Source organism: Salmo salar, chromosome ssa10, assembly GCF_905237065.1.
Source record: "Salmo salar chromosome ssa10, Ssal_v3.1, whole genome shotgun sequence".
Taxonomy (NCBI): domain Eukaryota; kingdom Metazoa; phylum Chordata; class Actinopteri; order Salmoniformes; family Salmonidae; genus Salmo; species Salmo salar.
Genome location: NC_059451.1, coordinates 19,477,385 through 19,492,294, shown reverse-complemented (window position 1 = coordinate 19,492,294; position 14,910 = coordinate 19,477,385). Strand labels below are relative to the sequence as shown.

The following is a 14,910-nucleotide window of genomic DNA, read 5'->3' as shown; positions in this document are numbered from 1 at the left end:
GTCTGACAATTTCTCCAAGCTTCTCTTCTAGACGAAATGTGGCTGGAACTGCAGAGCTTTCACTTTTCAACCTGCACGTCAGGCTCATTACTGTTGTCCCGCTGTTACTCACACTAGGCCTGAGGTAGTTCTCTGCAATAGGTGAGCGGATGTCATCTGATGCATCCATATCCTTCAACACAGAAACAATCATAACTGGCTAGCTATCTGAAGAACGATCATTTGGCTAAGCAAGAAGTTACTAAGCTTGTGAGTGTACACTATGGAATAGAATGGAGAAGCCATTTGTTTATCATAGCAACATGTGATGGCAGCTAACTACTTTCCTCAATGAATGTCAGTTCAAATGCCTTGGGGGTCAGGAGATTAGAAATCCCTCGTGTGATGCTCGAAATGTAGTCTGCCGGTTCTTTTTGTACAATACCTTCTCGAAGAGGGAAGCTTGTGAGTTCGGAGAGAATCCCATATGTTCTTTCTCTGAAAGTAAAAGCAATGGTATTGCGGAAATGTTTGCTAGTTAGCATGCTAATGTTGGATAAATATCTAGCTAACTTGACCTCGACCCTGTCGCTGCAGTGTTCAAATTTTCACCCTCTTGTATGGTTTCGAGTTTTTTTTAAACAACCGATTCTTTTCTTTCTCATTCAGCATATGGACCAGAGCCTAAAGCGGCAGTGATACAGTACTTGCGCATTATCAGGCATTACTTATTTATACGTGTTGCTGTCAGCGTCTGTTTGGTTACTTTTATACAAAACCAAAGATTCTTATAACTAACACATTGTTCTATCCTTGTCCGAGCCACAGTTGGCGCTACTGCTAACACCTCTCCTGGGCTGGATTTTTGCTATTTTTGAAAATAATATATTTTTAATCATGATGCATGCATCTGCCTATGTGACAAAGTTGGTGCTTTCATCCGAGCCGAACAATTTATTTTTCGCTTAAGGCGAAAATGTCCAACCTTCTTCAGGCTCCTCCACATATACGTCAGAAGGTCATCAGCGGGAAAGGTCACAGGCAATGCAACCAAGATGGCGGCCTCCTTGTGTCACTGTTATCAGGTTAGTTGTCATTAAAACATATTTTTCCACATTGTCTTTTAACCAGATATAATTAACGTAATCTATTATTGAAAATAGCGATGGAATGCCTATATACTCGAACCGTCTTCTCCACTGCAATACGTTTTAACGCCGATTCAGACTAACTTAGCAGCAAGACTTCTCTGAATGGAATCTTGTGTCATGCCGGTGTTTGGCCCTTGATTCATAACCGTATAAAATGTGTACCAAGCAGTAGTTTGCGGCTCTCTGTATGCACATTTCGAATATGCATTATTTACACTTTTGCGCACTTATTTCAATAGCATAGACAGATGACATGGATATCGTTTACATGTGCAACAATTGAATGTGACAAGACTCTGAAGGTTTTTTTTAACCCTCAAAGTAATTTTTGAAAATGAAAAAACAATGCATAGGCCAAAGTTAACAATTGTAGCTAGTAGGAGGAATCTGTTAATTTCACAAGCAATAAAGGCTATGTTGTCTTCAACATTTTTGCAATCATAATCTCTGAGGTGGCAACATCAATTCTCTTGGGCACTTAAATTGTAGGTGTAACAAAGCTTCTCTGCCAATCATAATGTGGCCAGAACACAATTTTATAATGATTATTTCTAATTGTGTATTTCTCTCTCCAGCTGTGTGTCAGAAGAAGTTTGCTTGTCTCCAGTCCTTCATATTTGCTCCTACACAACAGACCTCACGTATACAGGATATGTGGGTCTCTCACAAGTTCTTTACAGGTAACCGTGACTGTTCCGCTTGTGATAATCATTAATTGCGTACTAGTAGACAATTTGAATTGTACCCTACTTCCCTTCAGTTTTATATTTCAGAGTTCTTATTTTTAACATTCAAAGTGCAGGCTGTGTAAATCCCATTTCTGCTTTAGCCAACTTGTTTTCTCCAACAATGTACTGTTGTTGAATGCAGAAGTAGACAGATAACCAAAATTCTTTGATTCCTATGCAGAAATACACGACCAAAAGTATGTGTACACCTGCTCGTCATACATCACATTCCAAAATCATGGTCATGAATATGGAGTTGGTCCCCCCTTTGCTGTTATAACAGCCTCCACTCTTCTGGGAAGGCTTTCCACTAGATGTTGTAACATTGCTGCGGGGACTTGCTTCCATTCAGCTACAAGAGCATTAGTGTGGTCGGGCACTGATGTTGGGTGATTAGGCCTGGTTTGCAGTCAGTGTTCCAATTTATCTCAAAGGTGTTCGATAGGATTGAGGTCAGGGCTCTGTGCAGGCCAGTCAAGTTCTTCCACACCGATCTCAACAAACCATTTCTGTATGGACCGCTTCAGCACTCAACAGTCCTGTTCTGTGTGCTTGTGTGGGCTACCACTTCACGTCTGAGCTGTTGTTGCTCCTAGACGTTTCCACTTCACAATAACAGCACTTATAGTTGACCAGGCCAGGAATTTGACAAACGGACTTGTTGGAGAAGTGGCATCCAATGACGGTGCCACATTGAAAGTCACTGAGCTCTTCAGTAAGGACCTTCTACTGGCAATGCAGCTATGGAGATTGCATGGCTGTGTGCTTGATTGTATACACCTGTCAGCAACAGGTGTGGCTGAAATAGCTGAATCCACAAATTTCAATGGGGTGTCCACATACTTTTGTGTGTGTATATGTATATATATGTGTGTGTGTTCCCTTTTCTCCAACCCATGCAATGCCCATATCTTGCTCTAGGTACGATATGCATCAGACAGGGGAGGTGGCCGAAAGGGCTTCTTTGGGGGGTTCTTGGACAACCTCAAACAGGAACTCAGCAAGAACAAGGAAATGAAGGAGAACATCAAGAAGTTTCGTGAGGAAGCCAAAAAGTTGGAGGAATCAGAAGCTCTGAAGCAAGCTCGGAGGAAATATGTAAGTGCTCCCATATATTGACCAGCTTTATTCCTTTATCTTCAGGTGGACATTTGTGGCCCAGCAAATAATTTGAAGCTCATGTCACGCGTTGTTTCATTGTCACATTGGACAAAGGATGTTGTTAGGCAGGTTGGATTGAATAATTACTTGATTTCTTTCCATCACTATTTTACTTCCTTAGCAAACCATAGAGTCTGAAACTGTGAAGACGTCTGAAGTTCTGAAGAAGAAGTTAGGGACCTTCTCAGAGACTGTGAAAGAGGTACATGAATTGCTGTTTAGTTACTCATCAGCCTTGATGACTAAACTTGAGCATGGTAAATGTAGAGCTGCATGTTGTCAATTAAATGGAAACATTGCCAAAATTACATAGTGCCATCGGAAAGTATACAGACCCCTTGACTTTTTCCACATTTTGTTACGTTACGGCCTTATTCTAAAATTGATTAAATTATTTTTTCCTCTCGTTTTACCCCAGAATGACAAAGCGAAAATAGGGTTTTAGAAATGTTTGCAAATGTATTAAAAATAAAAACAGATACCTTATTTACATAAGTATTCAGGCCCTTTGCTATGACACTCAAAATTGAGCTCAGGTGCATTTGTTTCTATTGATCATCCTTGAGATGTTTCTACAACTTAATTGGTGTCCACCTGTGGGAAAATCAATTCATTGATTTGGAAAGGCACACACCTGTCTATATAAGGTCCCACGGTTGACAGTGCATGTCAGAGCAAAAACCAAGCCATGAGGTTGAAGGAATTGTCCGTAGAGCTCCGACACAGGATTGTGTCGAGGCACAGATCTGGGGAAGGGTACCAAAAAATGTCTGCGGCATTAAAGGTCCCCAAGAAAACAGTGGCCTCCATCATTCTTAAATGGAAGAATTTTAGAACCACCAAGACTCTTCCTAGAGCTGGCCGCCTGTCATTAAGACTAACATGACAGCCCGCTTGGAGTTTTGCCAAAAGGTACTTAAAGACTCTGACCATGAGAAACAAGGTTATCTGGTCTAATGAAACCAAGATTGAACTCTTTGGCCTGAATGCCAAGCATCACATGAACCATGGGGGTGGCAGCATCATGCTGTGGGGTTTGTTTTTCAGCGGCAGTCAGGATCAAGGGAAAGATGAACCAAGTAAAGTACAGAGCGCTCAGGACCTCAGACTGGGGTGAAGATTCATCTTCCAACAGGACAATGACCCTAAGCACACAGCCAAGACATTGCAGAAGAGTCTTTGGAAAAAGTCTCTGAATGTCCTTAAGTCCAGAGCCCTGACTTGAACCCGATCGAACATCTCTGGAAAGACCTGAAAATACCTTCGCAACGACACTCCCCATCCAAACTGACAGCGCTTGAGAGGATCTGCAGAGAATAATGGGAGAAACTCCCTAAATACAGGTGTGCCAAGCTTGTATCGTCATACACAAGGCTGATTTCACTGCCAAAGGTGCTTCAAAGTACTGAGTAAAGGGTCTGAATACTTATGTAAATATGATATTTCAGTTTTTTATACATTTGCAAAAATCTCTAAACCTGGTTTTGCTTTGTCATTATGAGGTATTTTGTGTAGTTTGAGGGGGAGTAAACTATTTTATCCATTTTAGAATAAGGCTGTAATGTAGCAAAATGTGGAGAAAGTTAAGGGGTCTGAATACTTTCAGAATGCACTGTATGTAGGTCTATGCCTTGGGCATGTTAACAGAAACGGTGTGTGAGTGTTTCAGACAAAGTTAGTGTCTGTTTGTTTTTAGGGTCTGGAAGAGGTCAGTCGTACAGATATAGGGAGGAAGATCAAGGAGGGCGTGGAGGAAGCAGCGAAGACAGCCAAGACGTCTGCGGAGTCTGTGTCCAAGAGTGGAGAGAAACTGGGAAAGACCGGTGCCTTCAGGGCAATATCTCAGGTGCGAACTGGATAGGTTCTCCTAGGTCCAAAAGGACCAATTCAGCACTTCAAAGTCAAATACTGGGTTTGGTCATGTTCACTGCATTATAGAAGTCACTTGCTCCATCTGTTTGGGGTTGTCACTGCATAAACTAAGCAAGTCAAATGATCAGGAGGGAATGTACAGAAACAACCCATTGCTGAGGGAGCTCATCACAACAGCCCATGCATTTCCCTAAAGCCTGCTGTATGTGCACATACAGGGTATAGAGAGTGTGAAGAAGGAGATTGATGACCTTAATCAGAGTGGGCCCTACCGGGCCCCCAAAAGACTACGGAAGAGGAGTGACTTTTCATCTAAGGCTGCAGAAAATGAGAACAAGGTCTTCGAGGCCAATGAGTATGTGCTGACAGTCTCCCACTCTCATTCTGTTTCGGTAGAGCTCTAGATTTTTATTTGAGCAGAATTATCTTTAGAACTCAAAATTTGTCTCTCAGACGAGCTCAATATCACACAATGTTTATCAGTGCCCAAATTGTACTTGCAAGTATAATTTGGATTCACAGTAAGGGTGAAAATCAGTTCTAGTCTAGACGTGTGTGTGTGTGTGTGTGTGTAGTGGCATGGCCGTGAGCACTGAGCAGTGATCTGTTTTCTAGGGAGGCCATGGGGGTGGTGCTGCACAAGGACTCCAAATGGTACGCACAGTGGAAGGACTTCAAGGATAACAACATGGTTTTCAACAGTAAGGACAGCCTGTCTCACTATCAGTTTGTTAACCTTTCTGATGCCTGCCGTAGTCATTGCAGTCTCAGTATCACCCTTTCCGACTCATAATGTAGGAAGATGATGATATTTATATGATGAAGACCGAGTTATTACTCTAAAATATTACATTATTGCTACGTCAAAGAATGGTATGCATGTCTGCCGCTGTAAAACGTTTGTCCAGTAGATGGGGCTAAGTGTATAAACTACCTATCAGTGGCTTAGTGCTTGTTACTCTGCTGGGCGTGGTGCGTTTATCTTTACTAAGTGCCCGTTGTCCTTAACTTTTGACTTTACCTTGAACATTTCCAAATTCGAACTGTCGTCATGGTTGGCAGTCAGAAACGTTCCGGTCTCCAAAATCATAGTCTTGAGGGTGCACATTGTAAGGGATCCAAACCTAGTGTAGATGGGATCCCTCTGCTAGCTTATTGACTGCTGTATCAGACTGGTGAACAGTGTCCTGCTCCTATTAAAACCTTGGTGCTAATGGGCCCTCACTAACGAGCAGCAGGTAATGGGAGCCCAGGGACTTCCTAGGGGTCGGGTATGAGAGACTGGGGAGCAGTGTCTTTTTCTTCAAAACATTTTTTTTACTAGGCACCTTGAAAACGACTGTTCCTGTTGTGGGTTTTCACCGTAGCCTTATACAGGGAGCAAGCAATTAAGCATTACCTAAGGAAACTGCACCGAATATAAATCATGTTTCTGACTTGTGGAAAGGACCTATGATCTACAGTAAGGACATTGTGCAAAGTCAATAGAAATAAATTGTATCAAGTTTCTTTCTTATTGTCACATCACCACTTGCCTGCCGCTGTAAATACATAATGGAATCCAATCTGGGTATGTTGGTACTGCGTGTGTTATCAGAGAATGTGCAAGCGAAGTACAGTAAGTAATCAATCACATATCAAAGCGATACTGTACAGCGACACACAGCTCAGTCCCTGTGTTTGATCCATACAATCCAACTCAATGCCCTGACCTTGGGGTAACACTACTTATGCTGAGTCCAAACGACATCTTCCCCCAGCCTGTTACTCTTTGTTTGATGTTGATGCACTGCAACTAAATGAGATGACTCACCATTTGCGCTCTCTTCCCAGGGTTCTTCGAAATGAAGATGAAATATGACGAGAGCGAGAATGCCCTCGTCAGAGCGTCTCGTGCCGTCACAGATAAAATGACCGACCTCCTAGGTAACCTACTAACTTCTCCATGCCACCAACCCTAACCCCAATCACGTATTGGGTAGGTGCGCTCGGTCTTTGTTCTTGCTTTAAAGTTGTGTGTATGTCTGGTCAGGTGGGCTCTTCTCCAAGACCGAGATGTCTGAGGTGCTGACAGAGATTCTGAAGGTGGATCCGTCATTCGACAAAGATGTCTTCCTCAAGCAGTGTGAATTGGACATCATACCCAACGTCCTGGAGGTAAAGAAAGATCTCTCCTCCCTGACATTGGGGCGGTACAGATTGTGTTGAAGGCATACAGTTTGAAAACGGGTTTCTCGTTTTGAGCTGAAGACACTTGGGGGAGAGAACCTTTCATGTAACAGTTATGTCACTGCAGTTAGAGACTATCCACTTTTTGATCTGCGATCTTGAACATTACATGAAACATTAGTCTCAGTCTCACTTAAATCTGATGAATATCCAGACAAATTGTAAAATCAATGGAGCACTTCTTTCCCTGCTGTTCAGATACATTTTATTGTTTAGTTTTTTTGTCTATGTCTGCAGTGCCTCTTGAGGTGTGGATATCACCCTACTCTGACCCCTCTGTCTGCATTACCTCTCTGTCTTTCTGTCTGCAGGCTATGATCCGAGGGGAGCTGGAGGTTCTGAAGGACTGGTGTTATGAAGCGGTAAGCACTTTTTTTATTGACCAGTTTATTGACTATTCATTTGGACACCGGCTGAAGATGAATTGATTATTTTTGAAGTCATGTAAATGTAGACCTGCAATAGTGATGTTGAGATTTTCAGTCATTTTTTTCCCCCCTGCCCTTGCTGTTCTTAACCCACACCTCTCTGTCTTATGTGTAGACTTACAGCCAGCTGGCCCACCCCATTCAACAGGCCAAGGCTATGGGCCTGCACTTCCACTCTAAGATCCTGGACATAGACAACATTGATGTGAGTTACCCTAGGCCTTTATGACACTCATCCTAATATTTGTTTGTGGGATTTGCTTTTCTAATAGTGTATTTTAATTGTGTGTGTGTGTGTGTGTGTTCAGCTGGCCATGGGGAAGATGATGGAGCAGGGCCCGGTGCTGATCATCACCTTCCAGGCCCAGCTGGTCATGGTGATCCGCAACACTAAAGGAGATGTCATAGAGGGAGACCCTGTGAGTAGAATACACCCTCCATCTCTACTCTGGAAATGAGGATCAATTGTAAAAGTATTCAAACAGGGCTCTGTTTGTCTCTGAGCTTGGCTAATCAGACATGGCAATGTTTCAGACCTGGGGGTGCATCTCTTATAGTCTAAAGTGGCTTCCTCCCTTTGTCTTTCGAAGGAACGAAAGAGAGGAAGCCAGACTAGTCTATTGATGCTCGGCTGACTGTCAGCCAGACTCCACATGAAAGCCTCCTGAGCTGTAAATCTGTCTGATAGGCCAATGAGGGTACCTCAGGGAGTCTTTGGATTGGAGGAGGAGGAGGGGGGGGGCTCGGCATAATGTGAGGGCATCCACTCAGCCGCAAGAAACTGGCACTCCCTCAGTCTACCGCAAGGTACTGCCAGGGGATTTAGGGAGGCTGGGCGTTTTATTTGTTCTATTGTTGATGACACAACGTTTTTTTCCCCCTTGTCTCTCACTGAGAGGATAAGCTGGACAGGCTAGCAGGGAGGGTTGTACACTTTGGACACCTGCTCAAAAGCATTGAAAAGTGACTTAATTTTCAACTTGCCAATACCTTTGTCTGTTTGGCCCACAGGACAAGGTGCTGAGGATGATGTACGTGTGGGCCCTGTGTCGAGACCAAGAGGAGCTCAACCCCTACGCAGCCTGGAGACTCCTGGATATCTCTGCCTCCAGCACTGAACAGATCCTCTGAGACCAACACACACATACACCCAGGGCTGGAAGACTGAGGAGCATGGAATTTCCACAGGGACATGAACAAGCAGTGCGGACCCTTTCAGCAACCCAGCTAACTCCTCCTCCAGCATGGTTTTGGGTGGCCCACTGGGGACTGTCTCTTATGGCTGCCCCTCATGTACCAGACTGGCAGTGTTCACAGACCAGGATAGAGGAGACCCAGACTGGATAGACCTGTGTTCCCACTGGGTGACTCTAGGGGCAGTAGTCCACTCAGAGCAGTCGCTCTGTCCTTCTGTCTGTCACACCATAGTCAGATAAGTTGATACTGTCCTCCTCCTCTCCCAGACATAATTCTGTTAACTGGAGGATTGACGATAAAGTGAAGGGTGTCTTTAATGCTTCTCTGTCGATCCCTTCCCAGTTTGGGGAGGACATTTTGGATGCCATGTGGTCCACCAGTGCCCTATACACACATTTTCTATGATAGCCCAGTCTAATTATTGAATTGAGAAAATCTATATTTATTATTAAAAAAAATAAAAACCCTGCTTCACCTTCAGACATCTTGTTTGAGGAGTTTTTTTGTACCCATTTGCTGTAAAATGTTTAGGCTTGCCTTAAATAAACTTGGACATTTCTGCTGATATTTTTGACGGCAAACTGTTTATTATTAAAACCTCAACGAATTGGGACTTCAATGTATGGCATGAGCTTTTTATTTTTTAGAGGACATAAATCCTAAAAGATTTTCTGTTGCACCAAATATTAACACTATTGTTTTAGTGTCACTAATTAGCATTCAGCCATTTAGCATCTGTGAACTTGGTGGTATGGCACACAGTCGATTTGGAATTCCATTGTTTTTTATAAGGCCTCCAAACAACGCCATGCTGCTAAACAGTCCTAACACAATGGTGCCACGCAAGGGGCTAGTCAGACCTCATTATTAATACAGACGTTTATGTACACGTGGATCCACCACTCTTCTGACAAGTCATTGTATTGTGATTTGCTGCTATTTAGCTTTTTTTCCCCCCAGAGATCAATGTATGTCATACTTGAGTGTTTGTTTTTATATCAAGCCCACTTGGCATAGACAGAAGGCTCCACATACTGGTGAATTTTTATGATGGTAGTTTCTCGTTATGTCATGGCCAAAATGAGTCAAATTAATAAACTTTTCTAAATTCCAACCATATGATTTGTTTTTAATGCCAAACTTGTTTTGGTTAATGTAACTTGTTGAACTTCAGCCCATGAGTGTCATAACAGGCTGCCATTTTGAAACCTGAGAATATGAGCACACTTGTAAAGTTTCCCAACTGAGGATGTGCATGCTTTTTATTCTCTGACTGAACAACTGAATACATTTCAAAACAGAGACAATATGTTCTATAGACTCCCTGTAAGCCAGTGTCCTTAATTGTCCTTTCCTGCATGTGAAAGTCTGACTGTAGAGTACGCTACAATACATGGAAAGTGGTCCTTATCATGACTGATGTCACCCATTACCCCTGTGAGGGCGTCCAGCACAGCTAGTGGAATGCAGAGCAGCGGGGCTTGCTGAGGACAGTGGGTGGATGTGGATGCTACCAGCTCTGATGCACCAGGATTGATTACCCGGCCTTGGGAAAACTGATGAACAAGCACACCTCCTGCTTATTGATTCATACATGGTAGTAAGTAGCCAACCTATTTCAGGGCTGTCTGTGATGATGGATTCCCCTAGCTGGTGTGCTACACAGTTGAGATCGTTTGGGATGAGTTGGACTGCAGAGTGAAGGAAAAGCAGCCAACAAGTGCTCAGCATATGTGGGAACTCCTTCAAGACTTGGAAAAGCATTCCTCATGAAACTGGTTGAGAGAATGTCAAGAGTGTGCAAAGCTGTCATGGCAAAGGGTGGCTACTTTGAAGAATCTCATATGTATATATCTTTGGGTTACTACATGATTCCAAATGTTATTTCATAGTTTTGATGTCTTCACTATTATTCTACAATGTAGAAAAGAGTAAAAATAAAAACTCTTGAATGAGTAGGTGTGTCCAAACTTTTGGGCACACGGCAGGGACTCGGAGACTAGTCAGGATCGAGGGAAAGATGAATGGAGCAAAGTACAGAGAGCTCCTTGATGAAAACCTGCTAAGGACCTCAGACTAGGGCGAAGGTTCACCTTCCAACAGGACAATGCAGGAGTGGCTTCGGGACAAGTCTCTGAATGAACTTGATTGGCCCAGCCAGAGCCCGGACTTGTACCCAGTCGAACATCTCTGGAGAGACCTGAAATTAGCTGTGCAGCGACGCTCCCCATCAAACCTGACAGAGCTTGAGAGAATCTGCAGAGAAGAATGGGAGTAACTCCCCAAATACAGGTGTGCCAAGCTTGTAGCATCATACCCAAGAAGACTCGAGGCTGTAATTGCTGCCAAAGATGCTTCAACAAAGTACTGAGTAAAGGGTCTGAATACTTATGTAAGTAAGGTATTTCTGTTTTTTATTTTCAATACATTTGCAAAAAATTCTAAAAACCTGGTTTCGCTTTGTAATAATGGGGTATTGTGTGCAGATTGATGAGGAACATTTATTTAATCCAATTTAGAATAAGGCTGTAAGGTAACAACGTGGAAAAAGCCAAGGGGTCTGAATACTTTCCGGATGCACTGCATACAAAAGTATGTGGACACGCCTTCAAAGTAGTGGATTCTGATATTTCAGCCACACCCGTTGCTGATAGGTGTATAAAATCGAGCACGCAGCCATGCAAACTTCATATACAAACATTGGCAGTAGAATGGCCTTACTGAAGAGCTCAGCGACCTTCAACGTGGTACCATCATAGGTTGCCACCTTTCCAACAAGTCAGTTTGTAACATTTCTGCCCTGCTAGAGCTGCCCCTGTCAACTGTAAGTGCTGTTATTATGAAGTGGAAACATCTAGGAGCAACAACGGCTCACTAGCAAAGTGGTAGGCCACACAAGCTCACAGAACGGGACTGCCGAGTGCTGTAGCGCGTAAAATTAGTCTGTCCTCGGTTGCAACACTCTCAACCGACTTCCAAACTGCCTCTGGAAGCAACATCAGCACAAGAACTGTTTGTCGGGAGCTTAATTTTTTAAAAACATTTTAGTCATTTAGCAGACGCTCTTATCCACTACTGGCCCCCCATGGGAATCGAACCCACAACCCTGGCGTTGCACACACCATGCTGGCGTTGCAAACCCCATGCTCTACCAACTGAGCCACAGGGTTTCCATGGCTGAGCAGCCACACACAAGTCTAAGATGCCCAATGCCAAGCGTCAGCTGCAGTGGTGTAAAGCTCACCGCCATTGGACTTTGGAGCAGTGGAAATGCATTCTCTGGAGTGATGAATCACTCTTCACCATCTGGCAGTCTGACGGACGAATCTGGGTTTGGCGGATGCTTGGAGAATGCTACCTGCCCCAATGAATAGTGCCAACTGTTAAGTTTGGTGGAGAAGGAATAATGGTCTGGGGCTGTTTTTCATAGTTTGGGCTAGGTCCCTTAGCTCCAGTGAAGGGAAATCTTAATACTACAGCATACAATGACATTCTAGACGATTCTGTGCTTCCAACTTTGTGGCAATAGTTTGGGGAAGGCCCTTTCCTGTTTCACCATGACAATGCCCCCATGCACAAAGTGAGGTCCATAAAGAAATGGTTTGTCTAGATCGTTGTGGAAGAACTTGACTGGCCTGCAAGTTGGCTGGATGTCCTATGGGTGGTGGACCATTGTTGATACACAAGGGAAACTGTTGAGCGTGAAACCCAGCAGCGTTGCAGTTCTTGACACAAACCAGTGCACCTGGCACCTACTACCTCACCCCGTTCAAACGTACTTAGAATGTTTTTCTTGCCCATTCAGCTTCTGAATAGCACAAACACAATCCATGTCTCAATTGTCTCAAGGCTTAAAAATAATTATTTAACCTGTCTCCTTCCCTTCATTTTCACTGATTGAAGTGGATTTAACAAGTGACATCAATAAGGGATCATAGCTTTCACCTGGATTCACCTGTTCAGTCTATGTCATGGAAAGAGCAGGTGTCCTTAATGTTTTGTATACTCAGTGTACTTTCGATATCCACTTTTCATCAGTTATCTTCCCTAGTTGAGGGACACCAAATCAATTGGAATGCATTTAATGGAAGATGACTGGAAAGTAATTCCTCAAGTCAGTTGACTATAGTATTCAATTCACTACCACTTGTCAGCGAAGCTATATTATTTTACGTGATATATTCAGTATTCATGGTTATAGTCAGGCAAATGGCCATCTCTGACACTTGCCCACCTGTGAAGTTTAAGTTTTTCATGCCTGTCATTCTTAAATAAAGGTTAAATATCTTTTTAATAAAAATACAATTATTCTATTAATTTAATCTCCCTCTCTTCCTCCTTTTCTGATGCTCTATTAAGTTGGCTGAAATTGAGTTCCCCCAGCACCCTTCTCCCTATCCAGCAACACCCCCTCCTTTATCCCTCTGTTTGTAATAGACGAAGTGCCAGAGGTGAGCAAGCCAGTGAGGAGAAAGCTCAACCCCTCAGGTAAAAACCAGGAGCATGTTTCTCAGGTGTCGTCATGTTGTTAAAATGTTCACTCTGGAAAAGAGCCTCCGAATCAGGAAGGTGCTCATTAAGCTTTTGGTGACCACACAACCAAAGATCCGTCTATTTGTCTCGAGTGGACCATACTTCTCTGAACGGTCTAGAGGCCAGGGAGAGAAAGAGAGAGAGAGCGTGTGTGTGTGTGAGAGCTGCCGTGTGCGGTGGTGGCTGTGTCCGTGACTGTGTACGGTCAGAGTATAGTAACAAGGCAGTGTGCTGTACACCAGAGAGCAGGCACAGTGGGACTGGTAGTTGATTTGTCTGTCTGGGCTTGTGAGACTAACACAGTCATTCTTCATCCCTCTCACTGGGTTTCTCATTATCCCGAGTCTCCAGATTCAGTCTCATTAAGCCCATGGTCTAACTGGTGTTCTGTAACACTTTCAAGGTTAAATCACATTCATCTTTTATTACTTCAACATGCAGGACAGTAGTGGCATTATCTTGGTCTAAAAATGCTGATAATGGACATTCCTCTGCAACTTCCTCAGTTTTGTTTGGTGATATTGCTTTTTGTTACAATGACTTGTTCTTAAAAGTTATCTTCCTCATCTCCTCATTCTCATCTTTTCATAAAGACGATCTTGTTATTGCTTGAGTGAGTGATGCTCTCCAGGACTTTCCAGCTTAGCTACTTTTTGTCCTCATCAAATCCCCTGTCAAATAATAACCTTATCTCATTTTCATACCTCTCCTCTCCTCTCCTCTCCTATAAGATAAGCCAGCGATATCAGATGGGTGGGAAAACCATCTGTCATGAATATATCTACCACTTATCGAATAGATAGGCCATTTTAGATTCACATTCTTTGTTTTGCATTAGAGATCAGGGTCTAGGAGAGTGTGTGACATCGGCACGCCTGCTCAGCACTAATGTGTTAGGACTGTGCACTGACCAGTCTCCTCTCTGTCCCTGCCATCTCGGCGGAGAGACGAGGGGGACCGGGGGGGAGGGTGGACATGCCGTAACTCACAGCCCGCACATTAGCATCAGGCGCAGAGGAGGAGAACAGCCAAGCTTGGGCGCAATCTCTCTCTCTCTCTCTCTCCCGCACACACACACACACACAGACACAGACACACACACACACAGACACAGACACACACACACACACACACACACACACACACACACACACACACACACACACACACACACACACACACACACACACACACACACACACACACACACACACACACAGTCCTTCAATTGTGAGGGTGGATTCTTTACGAGGATCCATGATTCTGCTGTGAGAAAGGAGAACAAATCCTGTTTTCATCCATCTGAGTGTCTCCTTCCCCTTGTGTCTCTGTTGGTGCTGTTTAGGGCGGCCATTTTTCAGAAGATTTAGTGGCCAGTCATATCTGCCTTTGTCAGGAGGGAGACAGAGATGATTTCTGTAAAAGTACAAAAGGAGCCGGGCTGTAAATACAACTTCCTGTCTTAACCAGACACAAATGGCTTCATAAGTTGTCTGGGAGAGTCAGCCACGGCCATTATCTTTTGGCAGAGGCCCCAGACAGTGTACCTGGGATGCAGTATTGCACGCGTACTGTCTATAAGCTGGTGCATGAATATCAAAGTGATGGGTTCGTAATTGAAATCACTTACCC

At 43.7% G+C, this 14,910-nt stretch overlaps 1 protein-coding gene across 1 annotated transcript; it reads left to right on the top strand.

Moving 5' to 3' along the window:
* The first annotated feature begins 168 nt into the window (after nucleotides 1-168).
* Nucleotides 169-9,859, top strand: LOC106613715 (mitochondrial import inner membrane translocase subunit TIM44). The gene is made up of 13 exons (XM_014216251.2): nucleotides 169-1,064; nucleotides 1,706-1,810; nucleotides 2,780-2,956; nucleotides 3,141-3,221; nucleotides 4,716-4,865; nucleotides 5,110-5,246; nucleotides 5,507-5,592; nucleotides 6,725-6,817; nucleotides 6,924-7,048; nucleotides 7,432-7,482; nucleotides 7,664-7,753; nucleotides 7,857-7,967; nucleotides 8,560-9,859. The coding sequence occupies exons 1-13, from the start codon at nucleotides 1,035-1,037 to the stop codon at nucleotides 8,677-8,679; spliced, it is 1,356 nt and encodes a 451-aa protein (XP_014071726.1). The 5' UTR covers nucleotides 169-1,034; the 3' UTR covers nucleotides 8,680-9,859.
* The last annotated feature ends 5,051 nt before the right edge of the window (nucleotides 9,860-14,910 follow it).